A 14,461-nucleotide genomic window follows, 5' to 3' on the forward strand; every position below is an offset into this window, starting at 1 on the left:
TCCTTTCATTGTAGCCTCATCATTGTCGACGTGTACTGTTCCGTGAACTGTTCGTTGATGGGCACCTAAATGCAGAACTGTTCCAACCAACGGTAGTCTTAAGCCATTGTAGCAGAGTGATTTAACTTTCATCCAAATTTATTCTCATAGCTTTTTGATATGTTCAATATGGAAGATATTTAAGTCTCATGGTACCTAAATGTTTTCACAGACTTTGAGGTATAATGTGAGCAGTCTGAATCAGTCAGTGGAGGCCCATCTGGAGGATGCACAGGATTGTTTGACTGATGCACTCAACATGGCTGAAGACATGCGCAATCTCACAGCGGTGAGGCCTTATATCGTACTCATGTTCAGTTACTTATCTTTTATGCAACAATTCCAGCAGTAAATATATGTAGTACTCCCAGTACTCAATTGTGAAAATGTTTTTACAAAATGTATACAAAAATGAATGCAAATGTTTCTGTTGTCACACCCTGTGTTGCTTCGAGTTTGAAATGAAATGATATAGGTAGAATGTTGTGGTATGATGTTGGTGTTGTCATGTGCGTGTAATGTTAATATTTTATGTCACTGCTTAACCAGAGGGTGGAGGAGGCTAAGGAGGAGCTGCTGCAGTGGAGTCCCACTGTAAGGAAACATGTGGACACACTAGTGATGGAGCTGACTAAGAAAGATACATTACAGTTAGTGTACAGAGCAGAGGACCATGCCCAAGCTCTCATGACAGAGGCACAGACAATCTATAGGTGTGTGTTCATGTTTTTAATGCATATACGGAAACATACATACTAAGGGTCTTTACATTACACACAGGTGTCTATAACCATGAACCGTGAATGCCTGATATAAAAGCCTTTTTGCAGTGAGTGTGATGTTTTTTTTTGTTGTTGTTTTTGTCTAGTACTTTGTCTGGCATTAGTAAAGCATCGCTGAATGCCACCACCACTTTTCACGGTATCTCTGACATCAGTTCTGACATCCAGCAGGCTGAAGATATGGCGTTTTTAGTCCATCAGAATGCTAGTTATGTGCTTAACGTGGTAAGTCAATGAAATAGCCTGTTATGTAATTGTAAAGAATCTCAAACAGTGACTTGTATTTATGATTTATTTGACTGTTTTCCTCACCACTTTTTCCTAAAAGGCTCTACATTCAAATGAGTCCTTAACTGAATTGGGCAAACAGGCCTTACAAAGAAGCCTGAAGATTCTAAATGAAAGTTCAGATTTAAACAACTACACCGAAGGTAAATCATCTCACATACATACTCAAATTTCTGTACAACATAAATTGATATGAATACGTCCTGGTGTTATGCATGTTTATTTTTATTTTATTTCCCAGGACTGGTCCTGAATGTCAGTGCTGTAAATAACAAGCTCAGCGTAGTCAACGTGAGCATGAACAACATCTCCCAACTTCTCCCAGAGGCTCGAATCAAACTGGAAGGTCTGCCCAGTGGTGAGTTTCCTCACAACATGACCACAGTGTCAGTCCCGGCCTCTCTGACTGTACTATTAGTACAACCGTAAACACACTGACTTATTAGTAAAAATACGAATACCGCAGCCTCACTGTCATTTTAAATCTTCAACATGTACGTGTCGTTGTGCAGGAACTAGAGAACAGGTTCTGGCAGCAAAGCAACAAGCTGCCAAAGCAAATGCCTCAATACAGAATGCTCTTGTGCATTTGGAGGATTACCGCGTAAAGCTTGAGGCATCATCTTCCGCTGTGAGCTCAGCCAACAGCAGCGCCGGCACTGTTAATGCGATGGTTAAAGATTCTGAGGCCACTGGTGGGTTCCTGAATAGTTGATTGAATAAAGTTTAATTTGTATTGGCATTCACTTTCCAAACACTCAGCATACAATACACTTAAGCATTTGCTCTATTAATTGTTACCCTTTTTTATTAGCCAGCGCGGCTGAATCTAAGCTAAAAGAGGCTCAGTTGCGGACAGAGAGACTTTTCGAGAGGTTGCAACCTCTGAAGTTGCTGGGAGAGAACTTGAGCAGGAACCTGTCAGAGATAAAGGAGATGATCGACCAAGCCCGAAAGCAAGCAGCCTCGGTCGGTGTTAATCTTTAATATGTAATACCACATGGTTATTATGCAATATACTTTTTCACTTGTGCTTGACCAATAGTTTACTAAAAATCCTAGTAAAACTATAATTTAAATTCTTTTTTCGGTTGCAGATCAAAGTTGCAGTATCAGCAGCCCGGGATTGTGTGCGTGCATACAAACCAGAAATCACCTCCAGCAATTTCAACACACTCACTCTTACAGTAAAAACGACTGAACCAGACAACCTGCTCTTCTACATGGGCAGCAGCTCCAGTGTAAGTCATTCTGCTTTTATTAACTCCCTTTGTTTCTTAATTTTTTGGGGGGGTTCAGTCGATAACTGAGATGTTTATCATTATCAGGTGGATTTCATGGCTCTTGAGATGAAGCATGGAAAAGTGGCCTTTTTGTGGGATTCAGGCTCGGGTCATACAAGACTAGAGTACCCCAACATTCAGATAAACAACAACAAATGGCACAGGATTAATGCTACTCGGTATGTTTTTCTACTAGTTTTCAACTTCATACTGATGGAGATCATTTAAGGCCTGTTCCATTGATTCAGTGCACTCTGTTTTGACAAGGTTGCATTGAAGTTTGTATAATATCGACACTGCAAATTATCTCAGGACGTTTGAACCAGAACAGACTTTCCTGAATACTCAGACACCATAATGCATGAAAACACATGAAGCCTCTTTTTTTATAATACCACTAGATGTCACTATACTCCTTTTGGTCAATGTGAAAAACTGTGAGGCTTCATGACAACTGACTGCTGTTTCAAAATGTCATTACTCTGATCATCACTTATTAAATAAGAATTAATTTACTATGTTTGTGTGTTTTGTTTAAACTAAAGGGAAGATGTTTACCTTGACAGGATTAGAGTAACCGTCGCTTCATTAAGTCAACTAAATTATGTACTCAGTATATTTGCTTTATGCTACTACTTTGTAGATTTGGAAGGCAAGGCTCCCTTACTGTTCAGCTGTTAGACTCAGAGCCAATGTCCTCAGTGAAGACCACAGCACCAGGTTCCACCACAGTCATGGAAGTCACCAAGTCCACATGGGTGTTTGTGGGAGGCCTCGGTCAACAGATTAAGGTAGTTAAGTTTTTTTTATTCTACAATACATTTTCATGTGGGTTATGCAGTCATAACATTTCTATCTTTGTTCAATATCTTCCCAGAAATCTTCAGCAGTGAAGATGATCCACTTCACAGGATGTATTGGAGAAGCATCTCTGAATGAGAAGAACATTGGGCTCTGGAACTATGCTGAAAGGGAAGGAAGCTGTGGTGGTTGCTTCATGAGGTAATGCACTCTAATTGATGATGTCTATTCATGTAGATGTCAATATTGCATTGCCATTTTGAAAGCTTTATAGTGCAGGTGAAGCCCTTTTATGTGGACCAATCTATGGATGTGGTTGCGACTGTTTTTGTGATTTCAGGCCGCAGACAGAGGAGACATCTTTCAACTTTGACGGAACTGGATATTCAGTTGTAGAGAAGTCTCTGCGGCCAATATCCACAAGCATTGTCATGTTTTTCAAAACTCTCTCACCTAATGGCCTGCTGCTCTATCTGGCCTCTAATGGCACCGTATGTTCTTTATAATACTCAGTACCTAAAACTACACATTGCCCCAGTTTAAAAGTGTCTGTTGTAATTGTCTGAGCCTTGCTTTTGATATATTTTTTGTCTTGTATTTCTGCAGAGAGACTTTTTGTCTATTGAACTGGTAGAAGGCAAAGTGCACCTGACCTTTGAACTGGGCTCTGGCCCCCTCACACTGACCTCCTCAAAAGTGTACAATACAGGAGTGTGGTACAAAATTGCACTGCAACGCAACAAACGCAAGGGTATTGAAACTATATAACATTTATAACTAACTGGTGAGATTAGGAATGTCTGAAAGGGGTGCACTGTTACGAGTTTTACACTAAGTGTGATGCTCTGTGAGAAGAAGGACTGTGAAGCCTTTCTGTAAAAAATCTCCTGTTCATGGCATAACAAAGATTCAATCTATTTTGTCTACAGGTTATTTATCCATTATGACTGCTGACAATCCATCAGAGAGAGAGGTCAAGGAGGCAGAATCTCCAGGAACTGCCTCAGATCTAAACCGCTCAGATCTGGACCCTATCTACATTGGTGGGCTGCCAGCATCCAGGCCAATCAGGTAACGTCTGCCTCAGTGCATGCAGAGTGGTTTATCACTGTATATAAATACTTTATATAGTGTACGATATGCTATATTAAAGCCATTATTCCAGTAATTTTTTTGAACTCTTGACTTCCCCACTTTTTTTTTAGGAGGCAGGTTGTTGCACGCTCATATGTGGGCTGCATTAAGAATGTTGAAATTGCACGCACAAACTTTGACCTACTGAGAGACGCCTATGGTGTAAAGAAAGGCTGTGTCCTAAAGGTAAGAAGCCAGCCTGAATATAAAAAATGCTTTCAAAGTTTCAAAAAGCTTTGGTTTATAACATACATGCGTTCAGGCATGGAATTGATAATTAACTGAAAACCAGATGTCACAGAAATTAAATTGACCTCCAACGTGCCATTTTACAGATGTTCCCTGGAGGACAGTTTGGTTCTGGTTCTGGTTCCTGTAGCAAATGTGACATATGTGACCATGAGCTTTGAATACATTTCGACTCTTTGCTGTACACATACACTGATCAGGCATAATATTATTACATTATAAAATGATGACATTATGACAGGTCAAGTGAACAACACTGAATATCTGGATTTACTGGACAGCAAAGGAACATTTTGTCCTCAAAGTTGACGTGTTAGAAGCAGGGAAAATGGGCAAGTGTAAAGATTTGAGTGAGTTTGACAAAGACCAAATTCTGATGGCTAGACTAGATGGCTCTTGTGAGATGTTCCCGATCTGCAGTGGTCTGTATCTATCAAAAGTGGTCCAAGGAAGGAACAGTGGTGAACCACTGACAGGGTCATGGGCAGCCATGGCTCACTGATGCATTCTGGGAGTAAAGGCTGGTCCGTGTGGTTTGATCCAACAGATGAGCTCCTGTAGCTCACATTGCTAAAGACCTTAATGCTGATTTCTATATTGTGCAGAAACCAGAGCCATTGAGTTTTTGTAATAATCTGTTTGTGTGTGTGTGTGTGTGTGTGTGTGTGTGTGTGTGTGTGTGTGTGTGTGTGTGTGTGCGCGTGTGTGTGTTGCAGCCTATCCGCAGTGTGTCTGTGCTGGGTGGAGGGTATGTACAGATGCCTGAAGTTACTGTTGGTCCTCAGAGTGAACTCATGAGCAGCTTCTCCAGCAGAAACAGCAGTGGACTTATCCTGGCAGGATTCAGCTCAACCAGCATCCATAAACGCAGACACACACAGCAGGTTTAAACACAATCAGAACCCTGGAGCTTTAGCACATGAACGGATATTTGTTTGTAATTTTTAAGCCCCTAGAGATTTACTTACGGTAGCTGCTTATGGCTTATAACGAGATGGATGTGGTGAGGTTGTGGGATGAAGAAATGCAATAAACAGAGTACTCTCTCTCTCTCTCTCTCTCTCTCTCTCTCTCTCTCTCTCTCTCTCTCTCTCTCTCTCTCTCTCTCTCTCTTTCCCTCTCTCTCTCTCTCTCTCTCTCTCTCTCTCTCTCTCTCTTTTTCCCTCTCTCTCTCCCTCCCTCTCTCTGTCTCTCTTTTATATTTCTCGGCTTGTCTGTCTCTCCCACTAGCCTTTCCTGGCAGTGATGCTGGTGTCAGGCAGAGTAGAAGTCCACGTGAGCACGGCAGAGGGAGGAGCCCTGCACAAAGCCGTTTTTAAATCCCAAAACGGCACATTCAGTGATGGACAGGAGCATTCCATCATCCTGCAGAGGAACAAAAGGTCTGGACTCAATACCATCTCAGCCTTTTGAAAAACTTTAGTATTTAAAAAACAATTCCAAGTAGTGAAATGACTTAAGATTTCATTATATCGACCAGAAAGTAGCCTTCTGCCCACAACTGTCAATCAGAGTCACATTAAACCATGTGGGTGTCCATAAGTACATATAAATAGAGAATAAATATATCCTTTAACTGCCCTGTAATATTGTGGTATTCTCATTAGCTGCCCTTTGTAATATTGTTATACAGAAGGAAAATTCTCCAGCATGAATAATTGTTACACATTAGTGTTAATTGTTTTGTTTATGGTCTATGGTATGTATGTTGATACAGGACATTGACGGTGTATGTGGATGAGGACCAGCAGGAGACATTAAAGCTGGGTTTCGCTGCAGAGAAATTACTTACTCTGAGTCATTTCTATATCGGAGGCGTTCCTCCAGGAGAGGTCACCGGAGCGCTCGACTTCACTACGCCGTTCTACGGCTGCATCAGGAACATTGCTGTGGATACCATGTGAGTATCGGGACTGCATTCTTAAAACTTTCGTCTGAAGCACTTTTACCTACATCTTAGTAGACTAGCAAGTCTAGAATGCAGCATGGTCAGCTTTACCAGGAAAATTCATTCCAAACATATCACCCCCAGTGTTCTATAATGTGTTTGGTTTAGTGTTGGACAACTCAGTCCTGCTTGTGATGTTTAAGGATCCTACTGGTTTAGCTCCAGTACTGCTGATCTGCTGGAGCACATAGTCCATCCTGAGAACTTCTGATGTAGAGATTCAAAGATCATTAGAAACACTGTTGTTTATAAATCCACACTATTGTGGCAATTATTAATTTTAGTTTTATAAATATTAGTTTTAATTATTATTATTATTATTTTTTTTTTTTTAGATTTGAATTACATTTTTATATAAATATATCATTGTTTTCATTTATTTAAAAAAAACTGGCTTAAATCTTTTTTGTTGCTTATAAGACAGAAAAGTGAAATAAAAAAACAAACAAACAGTTATGTTCATTTTTAAATAATTACAATAATAATATGTAATGTAATCCTACTCTAAAAATAGCTCATGAACTACAGCATAAATAGATAACAAGAAATTTTCAACCAAATCTGTTTATTTCACAACAATATTTTCATTACTGATTATGCATTATTTGCACACTGTGGCTTATTTGGTTTATTGGTTCATTACATAAAGAAAGAAAAAACAGGTAATAAAAATGATGGTTACCTTGCATAACATTAACTTTGTATGTATGGTTAGTCAGTGTAATATATTATAGTAGTTAGTTACATTAGTTCACTATAACGTTAGCTATTATACAAGAACAAAACATGTTAAGCTGCATAAAACAAATTATATATATATTAAAAAATGAACCTAATACGCAAGCTATTACGAGACTCGCACACATGATCATATATGGTTAAATTAGTATTTGTGTTAGGGTTAATGATTACAGGTGACCAAAAATATTGGTACAGTCAACATTAACAAGCATGGATTTGCAGAAAACATTATGTAAGCATTATTTACCACATGATAACATTCTTTAGATGCCAGTGTTTCTTTGAGTCATCATCTGAAAAGAAGGACTTGGAGATATTCTTTAGGACATAAGATAAGCATGTTTAATTAGTGTCATGTAAAGGCTTTGTGTTTGTGTGTGTGTTGTGTGTGTGTTAGGTTGTTAGACCTTTCAGGGGCAGTAAAGTATGAGGGAGTGGACATGGACAGCTGCCTGTTGGAGGAGCGTCCGAAACGCCTGCTTCTGCCAGACGAAGGTGATGTGCAGCTAGAGCCCACTGCTGGCCCAGACCAGGGACCCCTGTCATCTCCCAGTGAACTCGGTGCTGTTACACCTGGAGCCACCACTGTGAGTTTGCACTAACAAACCCAAAAGAAAAAAAATATACTGTTTAAGGGCTGCTGTTGATAGGAAATAAAAATCTGATCTATTTAAAAATGCCAACAATTGGCCTTAAAAACAGAAACGAACAGAATTAAAAGATTAGTTGCAACTTGGCAGCAGCTTCCTGAAATCCTCAGTTCGAAATTTTCCATTTCAGCTGTTTGAACAGTGGAGGGAGTTTAGATTAGGGCAGCTTTTACCTCCCTGAATCCTTTTTAGATCTAATCTCTAATGACGCACATTTGAGCAGAAAGCGAGCGAAACGGTTTAACACGGTGTTAAGTATTTATACCAACAATTCATTTTCGTGTCGTTGCCAACCAATGAACTGGTTTTATTTGATTCCTTTACAGGATTGGCCTACTAATTTCTGATTGAATTCACCAAATAATTCTACTATGAGTTGTTTGAAGCCTGTAATGATAATAGATATTTTTAGCAATGCTTAATTAAGAATGCGTATTAACCATGACATCGCATTCATAAACACTGACTAAAAATCATAGCCTCATGGCAACACAATGCTTCTTGGCGTCTCTGCATTGCATAAAGGAAGTGTCACAATGTGCAGTGACATTTCAGTTATCTCAGTTACTGTTCTATATACTGAAAACTATAACTAAGGTATGTAGCTGCACTGCCACATGCCTTAGATTCCACTGCGCATTGCCAAAGCAAGATTCTTGTCTGATTAAGAGATTAAAATAAGACTAATACGGGAAATGTCATTCCTTAGTGCGCTGCTGCGGACAACACAGGAACTATTCCGGATGCACACCAGCTTGGACTCTCCAAAAATAGTCACATGATGGTCACCTTCAAGAATAAAACAGTCAGGTCGAGGTAAGCGCTTTCGAAGAATCGAAACTGTCCCCTTCATCTATTTTTCACAGTATATATTTTTTCATGCACATTTTCCAGCATGGATTAACAGCAGCTGGATGACTGGATGCTTAAATATAGAGCACTGAGGTGAAGAGTTTCTGGGACGATAAAGAAGCGATGGATTTATTATCAGATCGTTGGCAATTTTTAGTTTAATCATTAGTGCCTCAAATTCGACTCGAGGTATTTATTCATGGACAGCATTCAGAAGAAAACCTCATACATTCTCACGTGCATTATTCAGGAGCTTAAACTGCAGAAACGTTCAGAAATCCGGATTGCACATCCCGTCCTGTTCCCAGCTACGGCTTATTGAATCACATCATTTTATTCCTATCATGTGTACCGGGGTTTAGAAACATAAATAAATGGTTAATCAGAACTTCAATGCTTTTGCACTGATGTGAAAAAAGCAGCTACAGTAACCATAACAACATACCGCATATCTCAGTATTTAGGCTAGCTAACCACAAGTATCAGATTTTTCCGAGTGTTTAATCCTGAGAAGGAGGCAGCTGGCTGGGCCATCAGAGCAGAGCAGAACTTATAGCCAACGAGCTACCCAGAATGACTGGATACCAAAAACTGTGTTTGTTAACATGGGCACAGTTTCATCATAAGCAGATGTTTTGTAATTGCTGTGCTTATTTTCTGCAGTTTTACAGTTGAGCTGTCAATCCGAACACTGGCTCACAGCGGAATCTTGTACTACATGGCTAACGCTAATCAGCAAGATTACGCAGTGCTGCAGCTGCTAGGAGGTCGACTGATGTTCTCTTGCGACCTGGGTAAAGGACCTGCCATCACCACATCACCCACACACATCAACGATGGACAGTGGCACACAGTAAGTTACCGTTTAATACGCATGTGGAGCGTTCCTGTATCCGAGTGCATGGCTTATGGGATTTGTGTGTGTGTGTGTGTGTGTGTGTGTGTGTGTGTGTACACAGGTGAGGACCAACTTCACTAAAAAGAACATACTGATCAGTGTTGATGGAGCTGAGTCGGAGCGAACAGCCATTAAAGGCCAGAGTCTGGACGTGGAAGGGAAGCTCTATGTAGGCGGCTTGCCGACAGGATATACAGCCAAGAGGATCGGAAACGTTAGTGTTTATCTGTTTCCTTCAGAACGAACTTAAAAACATCTCAGTTATTTTGTTAAATGAGCAAGTGCTTAAATCTGTCGGGGGTGGGGGGGATGGGTGGGGGTGTGGGATGCCAGAAATGTTACATCACGATACATGATGGATTTTTCCTCATTTTATAATATATACAAAGAGAATTAGGTGTAGCAGCAATTACTGTACTGCCACATTTTCTGTAGTTTTTTTTCTTTTGGTTAAAAAGTGTGACACCTCAATAGAAGTGTATCGTGGCATAATTTACTGGACTGTCAATACATGGACTACGCTGAGTGATTTCCATCTGGCGTGTGTGTGTGTGCTGCAGGTGACCCACAGTGTAGCGGGCTGTGTGCAGAAGGTCAAGCTGAACAACGCTGAACTGAACTTGAACACTGCAGCTGCAACTCACGACACCGGCTCTTGCTTCAGCTCGGTGCAAGAAGGCACCTTCTTCAACGGCTCAGGATACGCTGCTTTCAGTCAGTATCACCCACAGCTTCGCTTCCAACTACAACTTTATCCATGAGCCATTTCCTCCTAAGCGATTGTACCAGCTGCTTTAATGATCATGCCGGTTAATTAAAAAAACGAAGAGATGATGAAAAACGGCAGGGAGCACTAAAGTCTTGGTTTCTCTTGGTTGTTTCAGTGAAAGAGGGGTATTACGTGGGCTCTGACGTGACCGTGAGCTTGGAGTTTCGTTCCACGGCGCTGGACGGGGTTCTCCTGGGAGTGAGCAGCGCCAGAGTGGACGCCGTCGGACTCGAGCTCATCAACGGACAGGTGAGATACGCATCAGGACCCCGGTTTTCTGCCTATATGAAACACAATGGGCAAAGACCAGGCTTGCACAGTTGTTCACGTTCGTGAATACACAAGAACCATTTCTGTTACACACTGACGCTGGAGACTCATTCCACGAATGCTACATTATCTATTATTTACTAGCAGCAAGTTTCACTGCATGAACATGTTAAAGTTTTTTTAGGGGTAATGATATGAGTGCATTTAGCCTGTGCTTTTTTTTTTTTTTTTTTTATAAACCTATTATTAAAGCAGCTGTTGAAGAAAATTGAATAAACACCTTCTTTCCAATCAGAATCAAGCAAAAAAAAAAAAAAAAAAGGGTAACAACCTCAAATTAAAAAGAAAAACCTACTTCATGATCATTTCAGCTTGAATTGACATTATACACACAGTGAATAAACTTTGTACACTATCCTCTTCATGCAAATGGAGAATTACAACAGTGACCAAAATGCTTAGTGGCGTTTATATTATTGAGCAGTAATTTGTACATCTTTTGTAAAAAAAAAAAAAAATTTAAAACAAAAAAAAAACAAAAAAACAAAAAAATCTGAGCAGTAGTGAATTTTGTGCTGTATAGTAATGTTTCTCTGTGTGTGTGTTTTTCTGTGTACAGGTGGTGTTCAATGTGAACAACGGTGCTGGACGCTTCTCGGCCGTGTCCAGGAGCAGGTCAATGCTGTGTGACGGCCGCTGGCACACTCTGGTGGCCAGGAAACTGAAGCACAGCCTGAGTCTGACTGTGGACGGAGTGACCGTGAGCGCAGAGAACCCTCATTCTTCCTCCACATCGGCCGAGACCAAGAATCCGATCTACGTTGGAGGATTTCAGGGTACAGTCGCTGTACAAATATTATACAACATGACTTTCATCGAAAGTGGGAATGAAAGTGTTAAACGTGTTTCTTCTCGTCTCTTAACTACAGCTAACGTAAAGCAGAGCTGTCTGAGCAGCGGGACATCGTTTCGTGGATGCATGAGAAACCTGCGCCTCTCCAAAGGTCATATGATAGACGTGTTAGATTTCAACTCCGCCTTCACTCGGCCCGGCGTCTCTCCTCATTCCTGCCCTGCTCCTACAGCTGCCTGAACCATTAGACTACGAGTTCCATCACTAACTGTAGACTGTCTGTGTAAAAAATCCATTCATTCCAGTTATTTCAATGAAACTGGTGTCAAATTATTTGTATTATTTGAGAAATGTAAAAATAAAGTGAGCAAGTCTCAGGAAACTAATACTTTTTTTTAATGAAGCACACTTCCATCCAAGATTATTAAAAGAACTTACTCTGAGAAACTCCTGCTCTTTCACTTCCTAACACATTTGTTTTGTTTTTTATTAATCCTCCTTTCAGTGAGGATTAATGATTACAGTCCAGACTTCCTTCATAGCTGCTCTTTCCTGTTAGTGTAGAAAGTATGAGATTAAAAACTGCTTTTAATTAGGATTTTAAAGCATTTTTTCTTGCCTGCTGAAAAGTGGACAAATGAGGCTCAAGCTAATGGTTTAAAAACCTGTCAAATACTGTTTTTTTTTTTGTTTTGTTTTTCAATCTTACAAGAATTCTTGGAAAATGAATATTTTTAAATCAGCTGTTAGGCCATCTGCATTCTTAAATGTGATTGGCTAAAAGGTATTTTAGGTATCTTTAACTAACAATATTTATATGAATGTTATATGATTTTAGTGTTTCTTATATGGTGAATATAAAATTATTACAATATTTTGGGTTATTGGATACGTTTTCTGTAAGAAGGTGTTTATCGTTTTTTGGAAAATGAACAGTTTCAGGGTTTAAATGTTTCGAAACCGTAAAAATTCTGTGCGCTTTCTTGACCTTATATAACAGACTGCCTTTTTGATGGATTAGTTTCAAAAGAATGCATCATTCAAATAATAATCATCAAACATTTAAAAGGTTTGTGAACGCAGACAAAAAGCTGCCTGTAGAGTTCCTCTATAAGCGAGCTAGAAATCAGCAGACGTTCCTGTCAGTGAATTTCTGATCATTTGTACTGGAGTATTGAGTGATATTGAGGCAGCACAGGACAAGAAAATACATTAGAGTTGGCGGTGTCAAATCATGTTAATACAAAAACAAAATAAAAATATACCACAGTCAAGTACATTACAGTTTAGCAAAAAAAAAAATAAATGTACAAAAAGAGAACCAATTACTAGAGTAATGAGGAGTTTCATTCTTGCTAACAATACTTAGTGTTAAGAGTAACAGTGGTGTTGGCGAGATGTACGACTGGCCTACTGGATGCAGGTTGAGCCGGATTTTGGTCCGAACTCTGAACAGGCTTTGGGATTAGAGAGTAAAGTTGAAGCTCGGCCCAGAGCGTAATGTAAAACCAGTCCTTATCAGCTCGTTAAAACATATCCTCTGCTCCAGCACAGACACCCAACGCTCCACCACGAGCCTGTCTGACCGCATCGTTTTTACTCTCCATGTCACTTTTGGTGCCAAACAGTCGAGAGTCTCGTTTGCATTTTAAATTCACAGTCCGCAGGTTACTGTGCAACAAGTTTTCATAGCGTAGTGCTTAAAAAGAAATGCAGCCTAGTCACTAAAGCCTGTTAGGGTTTCATGCAGCACAGCTACTGAATCCACATCAGCACATTGTGAATTGGCATTTACACTTGGTATAATAATAATAATAATAATGACTGTATGATCAGAATGTGTATTGTACCTAATCATAAAGTTCACATGGCTTAATTGCAAGCATGCAGTCAGTGTATGCAAGTAATACAAAATTCGGCTATTGTTTACATGGTAAAAGTGATACCTGGATAAATTAGTGGTATAAATATTATATGTACATGCTTTTTTTTTCCTCTTTGTTTTTACACTTGAGGCCTTGTAGGCATTCGGAAAACGTGCTTCAACAGTGGCCTTAAATCAATAAAAATAAAAAATAAAAAGCCCACGATTCTGGTATCAAACAAATCTCAATGGCCAGCATTGCATTGTTCCTGTTTGACGCAAGCCACGGAGAAGGAAAAAAAACCCAAGGAAAGTCCTTTCAAGAGAGCACCTGTCTCAAATTCAGCTTTCCACTTTAAGTATAAAGCGAAATCCTTCGAAAATATCTGAAAAGTGGGCGGAAAAGGTTGTTTCAGCTCCATTGTTCAAAGCTTGTGTTTTTAAGTGTGTTGGAAAAGAGACGTTTCTCCGATCTCCTGGTTTCATGACCCTCATTTCAGTGATGTGTGAAAAGGAGATCCAGCTGTAGCGTCCACATTCTTATCTCGTGCAGAGGCCTAAATATGTTCAGGTTGTTCTGGACTTCAGGACCCATTCACAGTGAGGGTTGACACGGTACACCTCTAGCAATTGAGTGTCAGGGTCAAGGCAGCGCTCCCCTGGGAGGAAATAAAAATATTACTTGATTAGGCACAGAAGTCTGTGAGACAATGTCATGTTACAGAAATGCTTCAACACAACAAGTCTTTCCTCTTAAAGGTATTACAAATTATTTTAGAAAAAAAACAAACAAACATGCAAACAAGTATAGATATTCAATTACCCAAAAAACAAAACTTCATTGTATTTTCTTAATGCACATTAAGAACGAGGAAGCAAATGAGGACACAATCTAAAAAGTTAAAACTTATGAAATACAATTGTTATGTAAGAAAAAAAGCACTAATCACCAGCAGGGTTATGCAATTTATTTACCACCCTAAAGCTTTCTCACTCTTAGACCACAGCAATTTGCTTTTAATTCTTTTAATTACTGATTA

The 14,461-nt window shown here is 39.7% G+C and overlaps 2 protein-coding genes across 5 annotated transcripts in view; one reads left to right on the plus strand and one right to left on the minus strand.

Annotated features, from left to right (window-relative positions):
• The window catches only part of lama1 (laminin, alpha 1), a 39,050-nt gene extending 27,107 nt beyond the window's left edge, over positions 1–11,943 (plus strand). The window contains exons 37-62 of the mRNA XM_083543194.1: positions 212–328; positions 589–752; positions 908–1,046; positions 1,150–1,252; positions 1,351–1,467; positions 1,622–1,804; positions 1,924–2,078; positions 2,207–2,350; positions 2,438–2,571; positions 3,036–3,183; positions 3,270–3,394; positions 3,534–3,684; positions 3,800–3,944; positions 4,123–4,264; positions 4,399–4,513; positions 5,293–5,460; positions 5,807–5,958; positions 6,294–6,476; positions 7,663–7,852; positions 8,625–8,731; positions 9,431–9,620; positions 9,727–9,879; positions 10,226–10,379; positions 10,550–10,683; positions 11,324–11,540; positions 11,634–11,943. Of these exons, the coding sequence (XP_083399320.1) occupies positions 212–328; positions 589–752; positions 908–1,046; positions 1,150–1,252; positions 1,351–1,467; positions 1,622–1,804; positions 1,924–2,078; positions 2,207–2,350; positions 2,438–2,571; positions 3,036–3,183; positions 3,270–3,394; positions 3,534–3,684; positions 3,800–3,944; positions 4,123–4,264; positions 4,399–4,513; positions 5,293–5,460; positions 5,807–5,958; positions 6,294–6,476; positions 7,663–7,852; positions 8,625–8,731; positions 9,431–9,620; positions 9,727–9,879; positions 10,226–10,379; positions 10,550–10,683; positions 11,324–11,540; positions 11,634–11,797 (3,894 nt within the window). The 3' untranslated portion in view covers positions 11,798–11,943. The remainder of the gene's footprint in view (positions 1–211; positions 329–588; positions 753–907; positions 1,047–1,149; positions 1,253–1,350; positions 1,468–1,621; positions 1,805–1,923; positions 2,079–2,206; positions 2,351–2,437; positions 2,572–3,035; positions 3,184–3,269; positions 3,395–3,533; positions 3,685–3,799; positions 3,945–4,122; positions 4,265–4,398; positions 4,514–5,292; positions 5,461–5,806; positions 5,959–6,293; positions 6,477–7,662; positions 7,853–8,624; positions 8,732–9,430; positions 9,621–9,726; positions 9,880–10,225; positions 10,380–10,549; positions 10,684–11,323; positions 11,541–11,633) is intronic.
• Positions 11,944–12,775: 832 nt separating this feature from the next.
• Positions 12,776–14,461, minus strand: part of arhgap28 (Rho GTPase activating protein 28) — a 31,782-nt gene continuing 30,096 nt past the window's right edge. For all 4 annotated transcript variants that reach the window (XM_083546470.1, XM_083546471.1, XM_083546472.1 and 1 more), the window contains exon 15: positions 12,776–14,080. In XM_083546470.1, the coding sequence (XP_083402596.1) occupies positions 13,989–14,080 (92 nt within the window). In that variant the 3' untranslated portion in view covers positions 12,776–13,988. The remainder of the gene's footprint in view (positions 14,081–14,461) is intronic.

The sequence above is a fragment of the Silurus aristotelis genome, assembly GCF_946808225.1.
Source record: "Silurus aristotelis genome assembly, chromosome: 1".
In the NCBI taxonomy this organism is placed as follows: Eukaryota; Metazoa; Chordata; class Actinopteri; order Siluriformes; family Siluridae; genus Silurus; species Silurus aristotelis.